This window comes from Canis lupus, chromosome 14, assembly GCF_003254725.2.
Source record: "Canis lupus dingo isolate Sandy chromosome 14, ASM325472v2, whole genome shotgun sequence".
Taxonomy (NCBI): Eukaryota; Metazoa; Chordata; class Mammalia; order Carnivora; family Canidae; genus Canis; species Canis lupus.
In genome coordinates, this window is record NC_064256.1 from 30,097,835 (window position 1) to 30,118,583 (window position 20,749).

At 34.0% G+C, this 20,749-nt stretch overlaps 1 protein-coding gene across 1 annotated transcript in view; it reads right to left on the minus strand.

Annotated features, from left to right (window-relative positions):
* Positions 1-20,749, minus strand: part of MEOX2 (mesenchyme homeobox 2) — a 65,318-nt gene that overhangs the window by 2,550 nt on the left and 42,019 nt on the right. The window contains exon 2 of the mRNA XM_025464254.3: positions 14,411-14,583. Coding sequence (XP_025320039.1) covers positions 14,411-14,583 — 173 coding nt within the window. The remainder of the gene's footprint in view (positions 1-14,410; positions 14,584-20,749) is intronic.

Sequence of the window (20,749 nt, forward strand, 5' to 3'; positions counted from 1 at the left end):
GAAATTCTCTGAATGTATATCCAGGGTTGCATCAATGGTCGCAGAGTGTATGAACATGCAACTTAATATTATAATGCAGAAAAGTGTTTTCCAAAGTTGCATCAATTTAGCTCCCACATACACACATAGAGTCAAATGTGTAAGAGTTATTATTGATCTACACTATGTCTCTGTTTGGAGTTACCAATTTTTTTCCATTTTGACTATAAATGTTATCTTACCATGTTCTTCCTACTTTACATTTCCTGATTACTAATGAAGTAAAACAACTTTAAAATGATACATCTTCTGTGAAATGCCTCTATATGTCTTAATTGCATTGAATTTTTTAAAAAGATTTTATTTATTTATTCATGAGAGACACAGAAAGAGAGAGAGAGAGGCAGAGACATAGGCAGAGAGAGAAGCAGGCGCAATGCAGGGAGCCCGATGTGGGACTCGATCCCAGGACCCCAGGATCACACCCTGGGCCAAAGGCAGACACTCAACACTGAGCCACCTAGGTGTCCCTGCACTGAACTATTTTTAATTTAGTTTTTCTCTACAGATGTTTAAACTATGTTCTGAATGATAAATTACCGCTTTGCACTTAGATGGCTGCTACTATATTCTCTCAATTTATAGTCTTTTTTCTTTCCCTAAAGTATCTTTTGGTCAGAAACCCTAAAATTTAATATACTCAAATTTATCAATTGCTATCACTTTTATGTCTTCATTAAGAGCCCTCTTTCTGCTGAGGTTATTAAGATATTCTTCTATGTCTTCTTCTAAGAGTTTTAAGGTTCATATTTCAAACTGAAATGCTTAATCCATGAAATAATTGACCTTAGTATACATTGCAAAGAAAAGATCTAAATTTATTTTATTCCATATGGATAACAAGTTGCCCAAAACTATTTGTTAAAGAGTCCACACTTTTTCCAGTGATCACTATTTCAACTCTGTCATAAATCAAGTTTCCATGTATGCATAGCTTTATTGATGAATTCAATTTTTCTAACTCTATGACCAAATCACTGTCTTAATTTTTACATTTCATAATGTCTTTATATCTGGTAGATATAGTTCTGTTTTAGTCTACTTCAGGAATATTTTGAATATACTCCATTTCCAATGAAGAAACAATGTCAATTTCTGTAAATGCACAGTGCTAAAGAAAAGGTGAAGAGAAATAAATTTCCAAAAATGTATTTATTTTAGTGGTCTTCAAATCACAATACTCCTTCAAAATTAGTAGTTTCCTCAGATGTTTATACCAAAAAAAAAAAAAATTTAATTAACACATTTCTCCACTCTGGATTTTCATTATCTATGAGGCCATAATTGAACTCTTATAATCATACCTTACTCATACATATATATTAATCCATGTGGTAATTTTAAAAAAATAATAAAATATTGAAAAATATTGTTTAAAAACTCAGAAAATGTAGTAAAAGAAGATTTATTAAAAACTAGTTGATTGGGCTGTACAGCTGGCTCAGTCAATGTAGTATGCAATTCTTGATCACGGGATTGTGAGTTTGAGCCCCATGTTGGGTGTAGAGATTACTAAAAAAAATAAATAAATAAACTTTAAAAACAACAACAACAACTGATACTGGCTGATGGGTGTTCATGTGTTATTGTTACTTAATAACTGAATGATCAGTAGTTACCTTTTATTATATGCCTATTTAAGGTTAGACAACTATACTATAGGTGTTGTATATAAAATATTTCTAGGGATCCCTGGGTGGCGCAGCGGTTTGGCGCCTGCCTTTGGCCCAGGGCGGGATCCTGGAGACCCAGGATCGAGTCCCACATCGGGCTCCCGGTGCATGGAGCCTGCTTCTCCCTCTGCCTGTGTCTCTGCCTCTCTCTCTCTGTGACTATCATAAATAAATAAAAAAAATTAAAAAATAAATAAATAAAAAATAAAATAAAATATTTCTAATAGTCATGATTTTTTCCAGATATCTTTAACATTATTCCAATTTTATAGATAAGGAAGTTGAGACTCAAAGGTTAAGTAACTTGTTTAAGATTACTCAGAAGGGGAAATAGGGTGCCAGAATTTAAACCTGGGGTGGTTTGGTTTCAGATTAGGTTTTTGTTGTTACTGTTCCTGTTATATTTCTTTTTTTCCCGCTGTTATATTTCAAACTCCTACATTTTAGGTATTTAGAATAGAAAAGTAAAGCATATAAAATATGTGAACTCCATCCATATGATTACTATCATTCATGTAATTCTCCTACTTGATATAATTAGGTTTGTAAATATGACACTATTTCCTGTACTATAATTTAGGTAATTATACTACTCAATTTAATTACCTTTGTAAGCTTGACATTGCATGTTGTATTAGATCTTTTCCACATGAGTTGTGTTCTACTCCTGGCTTCACTTCTGAGTTTCTGTGTGAATTTGAGAAAATTATACTTTTCTCTACCCCAATTTTCATATTTGTAATATTGGCATAATGAGCCTTTCAAGATTCTCCATAGGGACATTTTCTCCATGGACAATTCCAGATGGAAGAAACACATCATCATCATTGTCACCAAGAGCTGAAACATTCAGTCAAAATAATCTTGGCAGAAAATGGGAGGAATAGATTTCTTTTAAAATCTACACTTATTTCCTTTTCTGGGAGAAGGGGTACAGTAATTCTATAATAACAGTATAAGATCTGTTATATGCAATTCTAAATGAGAAAAATGTAAGAATATGGTATTGATTTTAGAAGTTTTATAGGCTATTTTGTGTTGTTTTCTGTTATCATGTGAAATTTTGCCACTTCAGTTTTTAAAAAACAGACTGATAAAATACGTTTATAGTTTTCAATGGTAGCTATATATCTATACGTACATCTATGAATATATGCATAAAGACACATATGTAGATGCATATGAAAAGCATTTGATACTTATACAGTAATTATATACTATTTTTCTTTAAAAATTAAATTACATATTTGATACCAGAACTCAATGAAATTCATAACAGAACAAAACACAGCAACAAATACATAATGGCTACATCTTATAAATATTGAAAGGAAGAATGCAAAATATCAAAAGTTAGTGTGTCCAGACTTATTTCCAAATATACTATAACATTTTGAGTTGAATTGGAATGAGAAAGATTTTGGGAAAAAGCATGTTTTTCCACTAGCAATATAGTATTAAAAACAAATCTACAACAGTAATAGATTATAAATCAATATTTCCATTAGAATATTAATACCAAAGTTTTATAAATAAACAAATTTAATTTAGTATCATTTTATATTCTAACTTCATTGGTTGAATTGAAAAAAATAGCTTTTGTTTTGTTTTATTTGTAAGTTAGCGAAAGTATTAAAATGTCTTCATTTTTTAAAAATAAACATGCTATTTATTTTGATTAAAAATTTCATGTGCATTTCATACAATAATCTGCATTTATAAACTAGACAGAGTAAAACTAATCTCACATTTCCTTGGTGACTTTTTTTAAGATTTTATTTATTTATTCATGAAAGACACAGAGAGAGAGAGGCAGAGACACAGGCAGAGGGAGAAGCGGGCTTCCTGCCAGGAGCCTGATGTGGGACTCAATCCTGGGTCCAGGATCAGGCCCTGGGAGGAAGGCAGCGCTAAACCGCTGAGCCATCCAGGGATGCCCTCCTTGGAGACTTTCAAGCTCCATTTATTCATTCATATAATTCATATTAGTGAATGTCTAGCAACAGCTACTTTGTTAGATCAAAAATAAGCGGGCTTAGAGTGAGAAATGTACAAATAAATAAGACAAAGTCCCTGCCCTCAAGACATTCAGAGTCAAGGAAAAAGACACATAAGTAACAGTTTATTGACTGTATATAAGAGCCTTTGATATGAAGATTAACTTCATATTTTATAGAATATCCTTAAACCATTTGTTGTTCTAGTTGGTATCATTGCTAATTAACTATTAAGAGATTCTCCCAATGGTCCATGATTAGTAAACAACTCTACCCCTACAGTCAATGTTCCACACTGCAATACTGCTGCATAATTATTATAGAAAATTATTTCTTTCCTCTGGGAATCTCATGTTCTTGATATTACTGGCATCCAAAATTTTTGTCCTAGCTACCTAGAGCAATACTGTAGGTTCCAGGAAATTGGGCCATCAACATTCTGCATATAATTAAACAAATATGTCCATCTTGGAGCATAATATGAAAATTTTGTGAATTTTCATTATTTTGGGAGTCCTAAAGCCAATCTTATATTGTAGTATACAATTTCTCCAGAAGGTACTAGATAAGTGAGGTTTTTGTTTTTGTTTTTGTTTCTTCAAATATTTCCTTTTTCAAGCTTGGATCTATGGGCAAGATTCCATACAAGATGCATTTTGTTTTGTTACAAAGTATGATTAACAACTCAGATAAAAATAAATTTTAATCCCAAGAATTTGAGTTATGAAAAAATACTACTATTCATGAAATCAAAGCAATATGAAACAAACTTGAGAGACTCCTAATATCTATGCATACAGCTAGCTTTCAAAAAATATGCATATTAAAAAGTAACAAATATATAATAGCCTACTGTGTTATAGTAGTGAATATTTAAAGTGCTTGGCTATACATCCTACTTTTTAGAACATTTGCTTTAGCATGAAGAAGTCATGATACTTGATATCCCTTAGTATTTACATTGCCTGGATGATCAAACTAGTTTAAATAAACAGAAAAATCATTTTTTCATATATTGACTGCTTTTACTGAAGAAAGCAGCCAAATGTCAATTTGTTAGAATGATGTATTTCAGAATTTGGAAATCATCTTTTTGTCCTTAATAACACTGTGAAATCAATGCTGCCATTTGCTAAACATTTGTTTTACCTTTTTATTTAATTTATGCAGTCATTCATATTACAGTCTTCTATATAAAAGTCCATAATACCTGTCCTTTCAGGGCTCACAATATATCACAGGATAACACAAATGAAATATGCATCTGCAACTGCCACACAATTTTCTAAGATGGCCAGAGGCAAAGAAATTGATAGCATGTTGGACTACATAAGGTCATAACCCATATTTATATAACACCATAAATGTCTGTCTTTTGAAGAAACAATCGTAACACCAAACATCTGGATGAAAACTGAATATTTCAGTGACATATCTAGAGGTTTCTAAACATCTGGAATTTGTAGATTTAACATTCTAACTGTTTTCATTTGTATCTGGGCACTTGAAATACTGTAGACATTATCTAACAAATATTTATTCACATCTTTACCACGTAAAAACATGTGAAGAATAATTTTATAAGTACAATTTTCAGATTTAATCACATGCCCTGTGATTAAATTTGGTCATGGCAGCTGATCTAGTTAGCCAAGGTAAACACACTCTAGAAAAACTTACCCAAGTAATTCAGTGGCAAAGTCAGAAGTTGAACTGAATAATTAGAACCAAGAATGCTCCATAAGGTAAGGATGAAAAATGAGGAAAATAAATACTCTTCCTGCTTGAATAGATTTATATCTGATTAAGAGAAGGAATCCCTCAGCTATTTCCAAGCAGTGTGTGGGAGCAAACAGTTGACAGTGCTGTTTCTACAGCCATGCAACATGGGGTTGGGAGGTATCAGTTTGTGTGTGTGGGAGGATGAAGGGTATTAGGATATATTCCATGGCCAAAGCCTGAATTCTTGTTTAGAGGGCTGCCTTTCATGATTATCCTCTATTTTAGTATAATGTTTATGACCAAATGAATCATTTCCTCGCCTCTCTAGTTTTTAGTTTCAAAGCCTCTTTTTTTTTCTTATTTAGAATACTTGAGAATTAGGTTTACCAATGTAGTCATAAAATATTTACTATTTTGCATATTTTGCATATTTTTAAACAAACTGGCTATTGGGAGCCATAGCAAATTATATATTCCAAAAAAAAAAAAAACTTTTTTGAGGCAACAAATAAAATTCTCCATATTAAATTGTACGTTATGGGTATTATTACAAGCCAATAGCACAGCCTCCTTTCCAAAAATGCAACCAAAGTAGCCATTTACATGATAAGCAAAATTCTCAGAGGAGTGATTCCTTTTAATTGACTTTTAGGAATGTCATGGTAGTAATAGATGCTAACAACAATACCTCTTTCTGTCATACCTGAGGAAATTCAATACAAATGGCCTATTTCAATAATATTATAGTGAAAATTTATTATTTCCTAATCCTCCTTTTTATGCATTTTATTTTTATTTTTTTTATTTATGATAGTCATACAGAGAGACAGAGAGGCAGAGACACAGGCAGAGGGAGAAGCAGGCTCCATGCACCGGGAGCCCAACGCGGGACTCGATCCCGGGTCTCCAGGATCACGCCCTGGGCCAAAGGCAGGCGCCAAACCGCTGCGCCACCCAGGGATCCCTTTTTATGCATTTTAAAAGTAGGTATACCTTTTAGTTATTTTAAGTGAAATATTGTTTACCTAAGCATAGTATGAACATATGACTTTAGTAAATTTGTGTGGAAATATCAAAACTAAATTAGGCACCTTTGCCCTTTATTTGTGTTAAAAAATTCCTGACTAGCAAATCTTTAATACATAGAATTTGTGTATCCTGAGCCACTACTGGTATTTGTTTTGTTCACACCACTAAGATGAACTAGAATGATGGCCTTTGCTCTCAACGTTTTGCCTAATCTCTGGGATGATGTTTAACAATAGTAGAATATCACAACCAGTATATACCATTTTGATATGGTATATATGGTATATGAGCAGACTCTTCTAGTCATATCTAATTAAGGGAGACTCCTCAAATACAAATATGTGGTTGAAACATAGGAATACACTATTTTTATCAAGACAGTAGAATAATAGGCAACTTCCTATGGTTCAATCTAATGAAATTAATATTCTGATTATTTCCAGACAAGCTTAAGTTCATTATTATAATATCATAATATTTATGAGCCTTCACTACACTCATCATTTCATTTATTAGATTTAGGGATCACTTTCTTATATCTAATATTATTTTAAGAAAGTGTAATAGTAATTACTATCATATTCAAATGCACTGACCACAAAAAATAGTCAATAACCTAATATCTGGAGAAAGTTCAAAAATTTAAAAAAAGAAAAAAAAAAAAACCTGCCCAGAGGTGCCTGAGTGATTCAGCCAGTTAAGCTTCTGCCTTCCACTCAGGTCATGATCCCAGAGTCCTGGGATGGAGCTCCATGTTACCCCTGCTCAGCGAGGAGTCTGCTTCCCCCTCTTCCTGTGGCCCTTCGCCTGTCTATGCTCTCTCTCAAATAAAATAAATAAAATAAAAAAAAAACTTTCCAGCATTAAAAATGAGAAATGATAAAGAGATTTGAGGTTAAAAACTATTCCAAATTGAATGCATTTTTGAGGTTCTCATGACAAGTGATGGAACTATGGCAACCAATTGGTAGAAATTCTTTAACAGCCAGATTCTCTACAAATTGTTCTCTTAGGTCTGTATTTATTAGTTTATAGATGTCACAGACCATATGAATATACTGCCGTATAAACATATGTCAATAATAGAACATCTTGGGCAGCCCGGGTGGCTCAGTGGTTTAGCGCCGCCTTCAGCCCAGGGTGTGATCCTGGAGACTGGGGATCGAGTCCCACATCAGGCTCCCTGCATAGAACCTGCTTCTCCCTCTGCCTGTGTCTCTGCCTCTCTCTGTGTCTCTCATGAATAAATAAATAAAATCTTTTAAAAAATATATAATAGAACATCTTTTTAGAACTGAAAATATCCAGCACAAAACTGGCTCCTCAAAATTTCTAGAAGCTTATTAGTTTTAGAATTCCTTTAGATGACATGAAAAAAATCACATGTATGCAAGGACAGTGTGGAAAAGGAATAATCTTTCATAGTAGAAATTTCTTTCTCTAGTATTACATTTTAAAATGGTGATCCTGTGATGCAATGCATGCTATGTTTCAGAATGTTAAGTTGACTTACTGATTAAGCATAAATTTATACATTTGTTTCCTTATTGAAGAAATTGGGAAATAAAATGTGACAATTCTGAGATTAAAAAGAACTATCTTTATTCTTTCATTATATCAGTTTGATGAATGCTCATAGCAAGAATCTATAGAGCAAGTTTAATAAAGTTTCTAAAATTTTACATATATAAACATATATACACAGACATATATGTGAATGTATGTGTATATATACATATAGATACATATCTGTATTTGCTTCTCTATCCATCTAACATTTAAAAAATTGATTTGTTATATATTCTCAAGGCTATATTATGTTATTATATTCTCAAGGCTATATTATTTTTCAGAAATTTTTTCTACATTATTTCATGCTGGGTATTTATATTTGTAAATTATTAGAGATCAATTGCTTATTTCTCAGTCTTCTACTTTATACAGGTAATATCTCTAAAAATTGATTTAGGAGAGGGTTAATTCATTGAACTTTTCTTTATAGATCTTGTTTTATAATTGATTGTCTTACATTATGCTTCTTACACTATAGCCTTGGTTTTGTAGTATGTAAGATAGTTCTGCATTTGCCTTTTAGACTGTCCATTGTCCCAGGACTCCTGGGCAGTTCAGTTGGTTAAGTCTCTGACTCTTGATTTCAGCTGAGGTGGTGATCTCTGGATTGTGGGATGGATTCCTGTGTCAGGCTCCTCACTCAGTGGGGAGTCTGCTTCTCTCTATCTTTTCCTCTCCTTCTGCCTCTCCCCCTGCTCACATTCTTTTTCTCTCTAAAATAAATAAGTAAATCTTTTTTAAAAAGTAAAGATTGTAAATTGCCTATCTGCATTTCTTTAAAAAAAAAAAACACAATAACAGCAGTACTAGGCAATACCACTTTCCATTACAAATGAAATTTCTATCATATTCCACCATCAACTCCTCCACCTTATGCTAATTATCATTTTTCCAGTAAGAATCAACTCATGTTAATTTTTTATTTTTTTACTTTTATTTTTTTAAAGATTTTATTCACCTATTTGACAAGAGTGAGCCTCAGCAGGGGGAGGGACAGTGGGACAGGTAGAGAGAGAGAGAGAATCTCAAGCTGACTCCTTTCTGAGCACAAGACCTGACGTGAACAGTGATCTAACATACAACCCTGAGATCACGACCTTAGCCAAAGCCAAGAGTCGATGCCCAGCCAACTGAGCCATCCAGGAGCCCCACATGTTTAATCTTTTAGAATAGCAGATACCATAATTTAAGCAAAGAAATGCCTTATTGTTACTAGAGGTGACTGTTAAATACTACTTTAAAGAAATGAGGAAATATTCTGACATAATTGGCTATACATGTAGTCCTGAATTACCTTAAACAGACAATATATCTGGTCATTGAGAATAATTTATTAGCTAAATAACTAAAAGTATTTATAAGAATTTGTAGAAATAAACTTGCAAAGCACAAGTATTGTATAAATTGATGAGCAAAAGTCAAAACCAGTGTTTATTTGGCACATGGAAAATTCTCCTTCACAGTGATCCAAAAAATGGATGCCTATTTTGAAAATACTTGGCATTGAGCCATTTAATGATTTAGGAGTAACAAACAAAGCATAATCCGTCTCATTTCCACTAATGAAATATGATCCAACTAGGTGGGATTTTCCATTTATCTTGGCAGAGGGATCCTGAATTCGGTCTGTTTATTCCAGTAATCTTTGCTAGTTTACAAATCTGCAACATTGCACCTTTGATTAGCTTTGTGAAATGAAAGGATCTCCCATACTTTCTATGTTTGGCAGCCTTGGCCATATAAAAATGTCCATTTTGTCACTCCTGTTATAGTTTCATGCAGCTGCCTTCTCTCTTCTTCCCACTGTGAGATATTAAAAAATTGGCAGCAGCTTTCTCCAAGTGTGTCTGGATGGATGAAAAGGCCAGAATAAGCATGTCAAATGTAAAAATACCTTGGGACAGGAGGGTCTTTAGACTGACTGGCCTTCAAAATATTCCAGGTAGCTCTGCCAATTGAGGATTATTAGCTGTTGATTGAGAAGGGTAGACAAGAATATATTGTAAAATGGAAACTCTAAGTGAGAAGCTGGTAGATACTGGAGTGGTAACTGCCACACAACAGCATTATATAACTAAAAATATATGAAGCTCGACTGTGTTCTAGTATCTCCATTTTTATTTAGCATAAAGTAATCTTCTTTAATACTTAGGTGCTAAGGTGGAATAACTTCGTGGAATGAGCCTCTTTTTCTTCTTCTTTGACCAGATGGAGTTCAAAGGGGATTATAGACTTCCCTGACCTGTGAAGGCATTGCATTATGGGAGAAACAAACATTAAGAATCTGACTTCTTTGTAAAATTACAGAACTATTCTTCAGGGAGGGTGTTGAAAGTTCAAGGACTCAGTGATAGTTAAGGATTTAACGTATCTTACTTTTTCCTTAAAGGAAATCTAATCATCATAGCAAATATGTTTTATTTATAGTAAATATTTATAATGAAATGTATGTGGCCTAGAATAAAATGTAGTAAGTATATTGATTAGTGGTATCAACAAAGTAAGAGTATTTACAAATAACATATCAGTTATACTTAGGTATACTTCATAGGCAATTATATAAAATTCCTACATGAAAGTATATCTAGAGACTACTTCTGATTATAAATTAAGTTTTCATTCAGGAGAAAGTTATTTCTGTAAAACTATTCTGCCATAAATTGTTATAAATTATTTAATATTATTTTTTTCTCTTTACATTATACACATAAAAGTTCTGCCTTTGCATTTGAGTTTTGAAAAGCTTTTACAAAGTCAAGAAAAAATATTTTAGGAGATTGAAATTTTTATTAAAGTTAAGGAAAACACTGCTCAATATGGAGTGAGATCTAAGTCTCAGGTTATTTTAAAGTATGGAAAGATAAATTTTGCAGAATGGAAATGAATAAAGTACATGTCTACAATTAGAATATTTTACATATGGTAATCCTGTTAAAGGGGTGCTATTTAAGAATATATAGGGCTAGGATAACAGATTACATAGATAAGCAGGCACTGCATTGATGAAAAATTAAAATAATGGAATTGCTATGTCACAACTAAAAGAAGATGAAGGAAATGGGTTTAGTTTATAATTCTACATTTATAACTTTAAAAGTCCAAGCTTCAGAAAATAAACTGAAAATATCTCACTGGGACAAGAGCTCTGGCATTTTGGAGAAATATGCATTCAGACTTTTAAGAATAGTAAAATTGATGACTGATAGCATACAATGTTTTTCTGATAAATTGAGCATAGTAAAATCCATCCCAGAAAACATACATAAAGTCTTCAGATTCTCAGCGTGAGATAGTTCATGTTATATAAAAGTCTAGGAAAAAAACAAACATCTGGCATAATCAGGGAATGTTCTCCCATTCAACTCTGTCATTCCTTTCTTATGACAGTCAACACTCATCACAATTGCTAGTATTTGTTTAATTTTTGCTTCTTCCAAGAGTTCTAGCAGAGACTCGTCTAGCTTATTTTAGCAAGATTTTATTTCTAGCATCTAGCTCAACAAATATTTGTGCTACAAAATAATTAATTCACTATGCCTTGAATGGCAAAAAGTTTTCCTTCCTCTGATTGACAGTTGTGTTTTTCAGTTTATGCTAGAAATTCTTTCATATTCATTATAACACATAAACCTGAGTAGAAGCAAGAGAAGTTAGCTTTAATTTCCATTTTGTGACTTAGGGAGATTGTTACTTGCCTAAGAATCCAAATTCCAATGGAAAATCTAGTTGTTCTATTCAAATTTTTATCATAATAATTCAATTTTTCTCACTGTCACATAGTGGCCCTCTGAAGACTTAACTTTGACTAGGAATTTAGATTCCACATGTATGCATCTCTTTTTCATATTAATCTGAAAAACTGGAAATAAAGATTTATAGGATAAAAAAATCTTCACGATATAAAATTTCAATTCTTTCAAAATCCAATTATATCTCAAGATTTGTTTGTTTGTTTTTTCCCCTATGACACTATAGTTAGATCATTTCGGTAACGGCCTCCAGCAAATGTCACCTTCCTTCCATATATCCATTCCTTAAATGATCTCCTTCTACATTGACACTGTGCTTGGTCATATGACTTGCTTTAGACAATGAGTCATCAGTAAATATGAGATAACGAGAGTCCTTGAAAGCCTTGGTCCATTGGAGTTTTTCTTCTATTCCTGACAATGCTTCTATCCCCATTTGAAAAGTCTCAGAGAGCCTATTAGAAGAAAATGAAACCACATACAACAGAGACAAATGTCCCAGCTGAGACTATTTAAACCAACCAGCTCTTCAAACCCAAACCTGCCACGTGACTACAACTCTATGGGAGATTTAGGTAAGGTAAGCAGCTTAACCATCCAACTGAGCCCAGTCAAAATCCCCGACCCACAAAACTGTGAGCAAATTGAATGTCGGTTATTAGTTGAAACCACTATGATTTTTGAATGTTTGTTACATAGTCAAGGCTAACTGATAACAAAATTGAAAAGGGACCTTTGATAAACAAAAACAAAGATTAGAATTGTATGTGTGTGTATTTTGCTTAAAATTACATATCATCCTTTTCCATAAATGACAACTCAGGAAGACATATCCAAAATACCTAAAAAATTGCCAGACCAAATTTATAGAATTGCTTTTCTAAAAGAAATTATTTTAAACCATAAGGGAAACTTCTGCTTTATAATCAGAAAATCACAGGTAACCAAAGCCATCCCCAGAATAGCAAGCACAGAATCTTCACATTCCCTCTTGGCTAAGAGTATAGTACTGCATCCCATTATTTCTATAGCTTGGAAACAAGTCTTAGCTTGTTTCCTTTATGTACCATAGAAAACATGGTTGCATTTCCTAGAATTCACTGTCTATGGATAAGAACATTAAAATATGTAATTCTTTCCCTCCCTTCTTTTTTTATCTGCTCCCAGTTTAAAAAAAAATGAAAATAAAACAGATGTCCAATAATGTAGATTTTGGATTCTCCTTTCCAGCATGCCAAATGTTGTACACTTATGGAGAGGAGTTTGTCTGTGAAGTTCAAGGGAAAGAAAATGTTGTGCTTCACAACTTAGGCACTAGTCATAATATTTAATAAAATATAAACTGCCAATAAATAAAACCACATAAAAGTGTCTCTCTCTATATTCCCAATCCCCAGAAATACCCTACAAAAGCTGAAATCCAGAAATTAACAGAAGGAAAGCAGATGATTTAAGAAACTGGATAAAATAACTTGCTCTCCTAAGATAGTATTCATACGTCCACACCCTGTTGGTATTTCTTTGGTTCTGATGGGATCCCTGGAGGAGGTGCATACAGTGAAAGGAAATGAGACTCTAGTCCTAGGAGTGCCAATCATAACTGCACTGTCCATAAAGATGTTTGGATTTGCCTTTCAGGAATGTTTTCCTAAAGATTAGCAACTGTTAACCATCAGTAAGCTAGATTCTCCCAGGGCAAATCAGAATCCATAAAAAGAATGCACTGGGAGCACTACTGGAGCAAGTAAAATCCAAGAAAGGACCTTTTAGGTTTTATCAACTGGAGTCCACAGATCGTTCATAATTGCAAAGTGTTCTCTAAATGAGTCAATGTCAGAAATTTAAATTTTTGAGACCAATATCAGTTCAAAAATATTTGGGAAATATTTACGAAAGACCTATGGGCCCTTGCTCCCATCATTTCCCAGCCCCCCTTGAACTTAAGTGGCACCACGGATGATTTCCGGACCTTGGAGTATAAATGGAAGTGACATGGGTCATTTCCGGGTGAAAACATTTAAAGGTCAGTGCATGAACCTCCACCTCTTTCTTACCTCCTGTGGTTACCAAGGACACCACATGTCGAGATGCCAGAGAGTCAGCCTGGGTCCGTGAGTGACTGATTGTTTATAATGCTGAACTTGTAAAGTTAGTATGGAGAGTGAGCAAATAGTGAACTTTTTTGTTATGTCATGGAGGTCCGGGGGTTAATGTGTTACAGCAACATAGCAAACCCTGTCCTGAGCAATAGAGGAAACTAATATGGGGTTGCTGGCTTTCTATTATACCAAAATAAGGAGATTTTAAAATATAAGCAAAAAAGAATTGCTCACTATATGCCATCATTATATACAAGAAATACTATTTTAAACCAAAATATATAGGAAGGACACAAATACAGAATAAAGAATGATACCTTAAACTGAATAAATGTAGTTTTCCTTAAAAACACTGCTATCTTATCCTTAATTTTGCCATTTTGCCGTGCCAAAACTTCATCATGGAACAGAACACCTATCTTACAAATGGCATTTAAGAACCACAGATCTAGATATTTCAAAAATGGCGAGAGAAGATTGTTGACTCAACACAATTAAAAATACCATATCACAACAATGTCCAACTTTACCTGTCTTTCAGTGAGATCCAGATTCACTGCTATCTCATATCGCCTCAGTCTGGTCAGATAATTATGATGGGCAAATTCTGCTTCAAGTTCTCTGATTTGCTCTTTGGTAAAAGCTGTCCTTTCCTTCCTGGGTTTGCTATTGACTTCTGACTTGTAATTTCCTTCCTGGGAATCTGGGGGGAATGTAAGAGAGAATTAAATTGACTTTATTCATTCAAATGCATACAATCATATCATTCATACCAGAAGCATTTACTGAATAACTACTTTTTCAGGTACTATGTTAGATATGGAGAAACAGAGAGCAAAGGCAGAAGACTGATCTCACAACAGGATAAGATACATTTCTTACTTTTTCGATCTGCTCTCCTGTGACTCAGCCTAATTGGCAAAGTGTCTAATATTCTTTCAAAATATGAACAAAAAATGTATTTGCTCTTAATATGATAAAAAGATAAATAAATAAACCACCTCTAGAAAACAATTTCGGATGTAAAATTGTGTTTAATAAGTTGTTTAATATGTATACTTGGGATCTAGGTATGATTGAACTCTTTAATTCCTAAGAAAAAAAGTGTTGACTTAATATGTGAATATTTAAGCAATTTGAATGTTTAGCAACTGGACCATAAAAGTCAGTTCAAGGTCAGACAAAGCATACATAAAAGTGTGTGTGTATTTAATGACTTTTTAATTTCTATTTAAGTTTAGTCTCTTTGAGGGCAATAGCAATTCTATTCTCTTATTTTATATAATACCTATTCTAATGTGGAATCTATAAATAAAATTGTGTTCATAAGACTCAAAATATGAAACATTTTTAAAATGTTTGTTCACTATATATGAGATAGACAAAGATGCACAACACTGGAGGGCCGGGGTGGCTGAGTGGGTTAAGCAGCCGATCTTGATTTTGGCACAGGTTAATGATCCTGGGATTGAGCCTGGTGGCAGGCTCAGCACTTAGTGGGGAGTCTGCTTGAGGATTCTCTCTCTCCCTCCGCCCCTCCCTGCCATTTGTGTGTGCATGCTCTCTCTCTCTCTAAAATAAGTAAATAAATCTAAAAGAGAGAGAGAGAGAGATATGCACAACACCTAAAAAAGCTATCCAAACACCAAAGTTTATAATGCCATTTAGAAATAATAAAAATTTGGAGCATAGTGTTCCATTTTTATTCCTATGCATTTAAGGTATAATTAACATATAGTATTTTACTTATCCTTATCGTATCCCTGAGATGTAGGTTAGAAGACATTCTTAATATACTGAAGAATAGAATATGTGCCTATATTGGAAAAAATTCCACATAAACCAATAACAGGTAATCATACCAGCTCTAGTAATTCATGTTGAATCTATTTTCAGTGAAATAGCAACATGATCAAGGTAAAGTCTCTTAAAAATTACGGTCTCTTAAAAATGACTTCAGTTCTCTATTTTTGTGCATGTACACACAAATTGTGATGTCTTTATTAGGTGGGAGTACAAAGAACCCAAACAAGAAAAGCAATATAGGAAAAATGATGGTTAATAAAAGGTTACAAAGTGTGGGGCACCTGGGTGGCTCAGGTGGCTAAGCCAACTTAATTTTGCTCAAGTCATGATCTCAGCATTGTGAGATTGAGCTCCATGTTGGGCTTCACACTGGGCATGGAGCCTCCTTAAGATTCTCTTTCTCTCTCTTCCTCTGCCCCTCCTCCATCTCTTAAAAAAACCCTTAAAAAAGGGGTTACAAAGAATGACATTTTAAATTTTTTTAATTGACAAATGTAATATGGTATACTTTAGGAAAGATCTTTTTGGGCAACATTTGTTTCTTCACCCAGTGATGTTTAACTATGATAAGTAATATACATATTATATACATATATGTGTATATATGTGTGTGTATATATATATATATATTAGTGTTCTTTTCTGTCTGGCTAAGAAAGTCTAACTGAAGTCAAGAGGGCCCTGGATAATGGGAATCCACTAGACAAGGCACTCTGATGTAAACAGTTTCATTCTGACTCTTACTAGAATCTCTGTTGGCCAGATGTAAAGTTGTATAGGTCCAGCAGCAGCAGCCACTACAAAAAGTCTGCATCAAAATTTTGGCACACTGGCCATTACTTTTCCTCTGAGGGATGACCATATGATTCACTGAAGCAGTGGCACAGTCGGAAATTCCTCAGATTTCACTGACCACATTTCTGGGTGTGTCACTTACCCCTGTGTTGACTGGCTCCCCACGTTGGCAGAGCAAGCAGGGCTTTATTCAGAGCAAAAGTGGTTTGTGATATGTCACACATAGGCTTTACCTTATAATAAGCCACTAAGACCAGGTAAGTTTTGTAATAGATGATGTATGAACTCTCGGGTAGGGTATGCCTACACAATGCCAACTTACCTGACTCAAAGTGGAAGCTTCAGTCATTATTATTATTATTTTTATTATTATTATTATTATTATTATTATTATTATTTAGCTACAGATTTACCAACCTCTACATTTTTAGAGCGTTTATAGCTATTAGGTGTAAGCAAACCTTGATGACTTTTTTTTTTTTTTAATTTAATGTTTCCATTGACTGTCCTGGCAGACTGCAAACTCAGTCATAGCCTAGAATACTCAGATAAGTACCTCTCAAAGGATCTATATTCTGTGAATCAAAAGTATTGATGCCAATTTGGAGCCATGCTCAGTCTGAAATCTGCAGCCGATTATTCTTTATATGGGGACAACACTCTTTTCCTTTCTGTAAAGCAACTCTGGAAACTGACAGCAAAGCCAGAGCATTTTTTCTCATAAGCAATTCAATTTGAATGATTCATGGTTAACACAATCCCTTATATAAGCATGAATGAACAAATTCACATGGAGGAAAGCCTATTAATTTATATTTATTTTTGAAATACTTTAACTTTTGTAGTATTCAAAAGTCCTTCAAAATCAGTACACACATCACACACAAATACACAAGCACACAGAACTTGGGCCAATACTTGTAAAAATGGTCATTTGGAGTGGATCTAAATACATGCCCATTATAACTAGAAATATACAACAGGAGGTTTATATATCCAGTGACTGAATTTAAACAAAAATCTGGCTATAATTCAACATTTAAATCCAAAAGCAATTTACTGAATGCCTGAGTTCCAGACCAAAGTAGCTCACAGAGTATAATCCAGTGACTAAAACAATGCAAACTGTGCACACTTACATTTACATTTACCATAATCACACATGGGATAGTTATATTGTAATTAACTTGATGAAGAGTGGGTGTGTGCTTCCTGAATTCATCACCCGAGAGAGAGTGCCAATACAGTTGAGGTATCACCAATGTCAATTAATTCTGTGTACACTTTCATCCGTGTATCTGTGATTCTGTTGTGGTTTTCACCCACATTGCTCCCACTTTTGCTTCCTACTATTGAAAACATGCTCCTTGGAACTACATTTCTGCACTTATATTTCCTATAATCTCAGATTTTTAAAAATTTGTCTTTCTTCTTTTTCCCTGTCCATGTCCTGAAGCCCATCATTTGCTAACCCTAAGGCCTCCACTCCTATCACCTGACTAGTTTTTCTTTGGTGGAAAATGAGTGGGACGCTTGAACAAGGCTTTTGGCAAATTGCACACCAGCTTCCATCTGTTTTCCAGCTGTTTCAACTGAGGCAAATATCCCTCCGTTTTCTTCAACCTCCTGTATCCTATGCCAAATGGTAGGTGTTGAGGGGGGAATCTGGAAACTGCCATACTTTCTTCCCTACAGCCACAAACAAAATGTCACCATCTGTACAGTATATTCCAATGTAAAATATTACAATAGTTGTTTCTCGTCTCAGATGCTTTAAGGCACATGTGGGTGCACTCTCACACTCCCTCGCTGCTTGGAGGAAATGTTGACTTATGTGTTCAGGTAGAGTTGGCAGTCCCAGTTCCCTAACCTTTTGCTCCCTGGGACTATGCTAATGGAAGAAGTCTGCAATACTTCCGTGGAGGATAAAAATTGCCCTCCAAGGATCATTTCTGTCTAGCATTTAGAACTTCTCCACATGTGACTTTTTATTTCCCCTAGTGCAAGAGGATGCCAAAAGATAATAATGTTTTATTGAAGACAAGTAATGTAAGGGCTTGGTCTGTTCACTAGTGCCATAGAATGCTTTTTAGCAAAAGAGAAATATTAAAGTATGATTGAGTATATTTTTTTGGCTAACCTGGGTAAGCTTATTAACTTGTTTAAATGAGGAATATAATTTACCTATGTCTGTAAAACATCAAAATGTAAAGGAATGTCTCTATAGCTTAGACTACAATGAATATTTATTCCATACTCCAAAGGAAGATTGAATACTAAGCCATTGTCTATTTTAGTCCTTTGCAACTTCTTGTATCAATGTTTTTGTACTCTATTCAAAATGATAGATATTCTGTTATTATTAACAAAGCTGCACAAATGGTTGGTATCGGAAGCTAATAATTATAATTACATGGGCATAAGGATTGTGGATGGAGGCAGGGAAATTTATAGAATAATCCTATTGGTGCTAGTATTTTCACATTTAAATGGGAAATAGCCTACCTTATGGAAATTTATCCAACTTGCTACTCCAGCTTCTTAATGACTAGGAATATCAGCTTCTCCAGACTTTTTTCCAGAATAAGCAACCTTCCCAGGGGTTCTTAAATCCTCTTGCCAATCCATGATCCACTCTCCAGATTTGAAAACCATAGCTTAGTGATCTACTATTACTAATGAATATTATATACTGAGATGTTACAGGAAAAAATATGATTGGAAGCCACTATACTCATTCTCGAATAAGAATTAGTTCTGAAAACATTCACTATTTCTTGCACCTTTGATGTGAAAAACATAGAGCTATAATAATTGTTTCTCTTTACTTATACAGCAAACCCAAATTTCAAAGACCATTTTTAGTTTAGTATTGGTAATAGTAATGGCAATTCAACATGCAAAAATAATTCTACAGAGCCTCCTTGCTCATTGCTCCTTTGATTATCAGTCAATAATTCATTTCAATTCCCTACTTTTTGTGCACATAAATACAGGAATCCATTTTTACCTTGCAGCCTCCTCTTAGTGGAGTCCCTTTGTTTTTAAAGAATGACACGTTAACAATTGGTTTTAATTTCATTACCTTGCCCTTCTTATTATTTAATTACTATGTAGTTCTTTCTATAATAAGAGTATGTCAACCTAATGGTCCTTCCTCTATGCCACAGAAACAAAGTAAAATACAGAAAGAACTAACAAATTTTGATAAAATTAATATTGTACAATTCCAAATATTCTTAAACAAAAGAGTATTTTGGTTAAAAAATTAAACAGAGGCAAAGACACACAAAATGAAAATACAATGCAACTTACTCGAGTCAAATTTAGCATAATTTTAGTTCTCACTACCAAGTTCAAAGTATTTAACACAAAAACAAAACCAGCATATGTCTTCTGGGTAAATGTAAACTTCTTCAATCTTGCTACATACTTCTAGGATTAGAAACTGGTTACAGATGCCCAGAATTGACTTTATGCCTCTTGCTATATTCCAGAGAGAAAACATAAACTACAGAAATATCATGGCCATCTGTCCAGCAAAAGAAGGCACACATACATGTTTGAATTGTGCCTGCTAGCAAAGGACTTTACAATAATCACCATTTGCACTCCAATGGAACACCTAGTGAAGAGCTTTTGACATACATTTTCCTGATCCTATTAGTTTAAAGAATGCACCCTTCCTGTGAGATCTCATCAAATGATCTGTGCTCCTTTCTTCCAATGATTACCACATTCTGTGGTAGTCGTGGATCCTTTGTTTCCTCAAGTAGGATATAAATGTTTCATACATACTACTGTCCTCATTTATTCAGTAGTTGGAGGCAAATATAAAGATAATCCTAGCATCCACGTTACATCCCAATTCTTGCAGAAGCAATGGACAAGGGCATGCAGAAGATGCAAACTTCTATAGGCATCCCCCATTCACCTCCTCCTCAATTCTTATGTCAGGAAATGGCTTTGTGTTCCATGGTGTTACTGTAGCCTTGAGAGAATAAAGAGGGAAACAAACTCTTTTCAGAAGTTAGGGATAATAAGTAACTTGGCAGTGCCAGAATTGTGACATTTCTAGTTTACAGCTGTCAATATAGCAAAAAGGATGGAAATCTCTTATGGCTTCCGAAAACACCACACCGCTTTTGCAGTAAGGCACCAAAATTTTCAGTACCAATTCTGCTAGAAGCTTGGAACAGGAGAGCTTCTATAAAGGTTTTTTGTTTTGTTTTGTTTTGTTTTTTATTCTGGAAGACAAATCTATATCC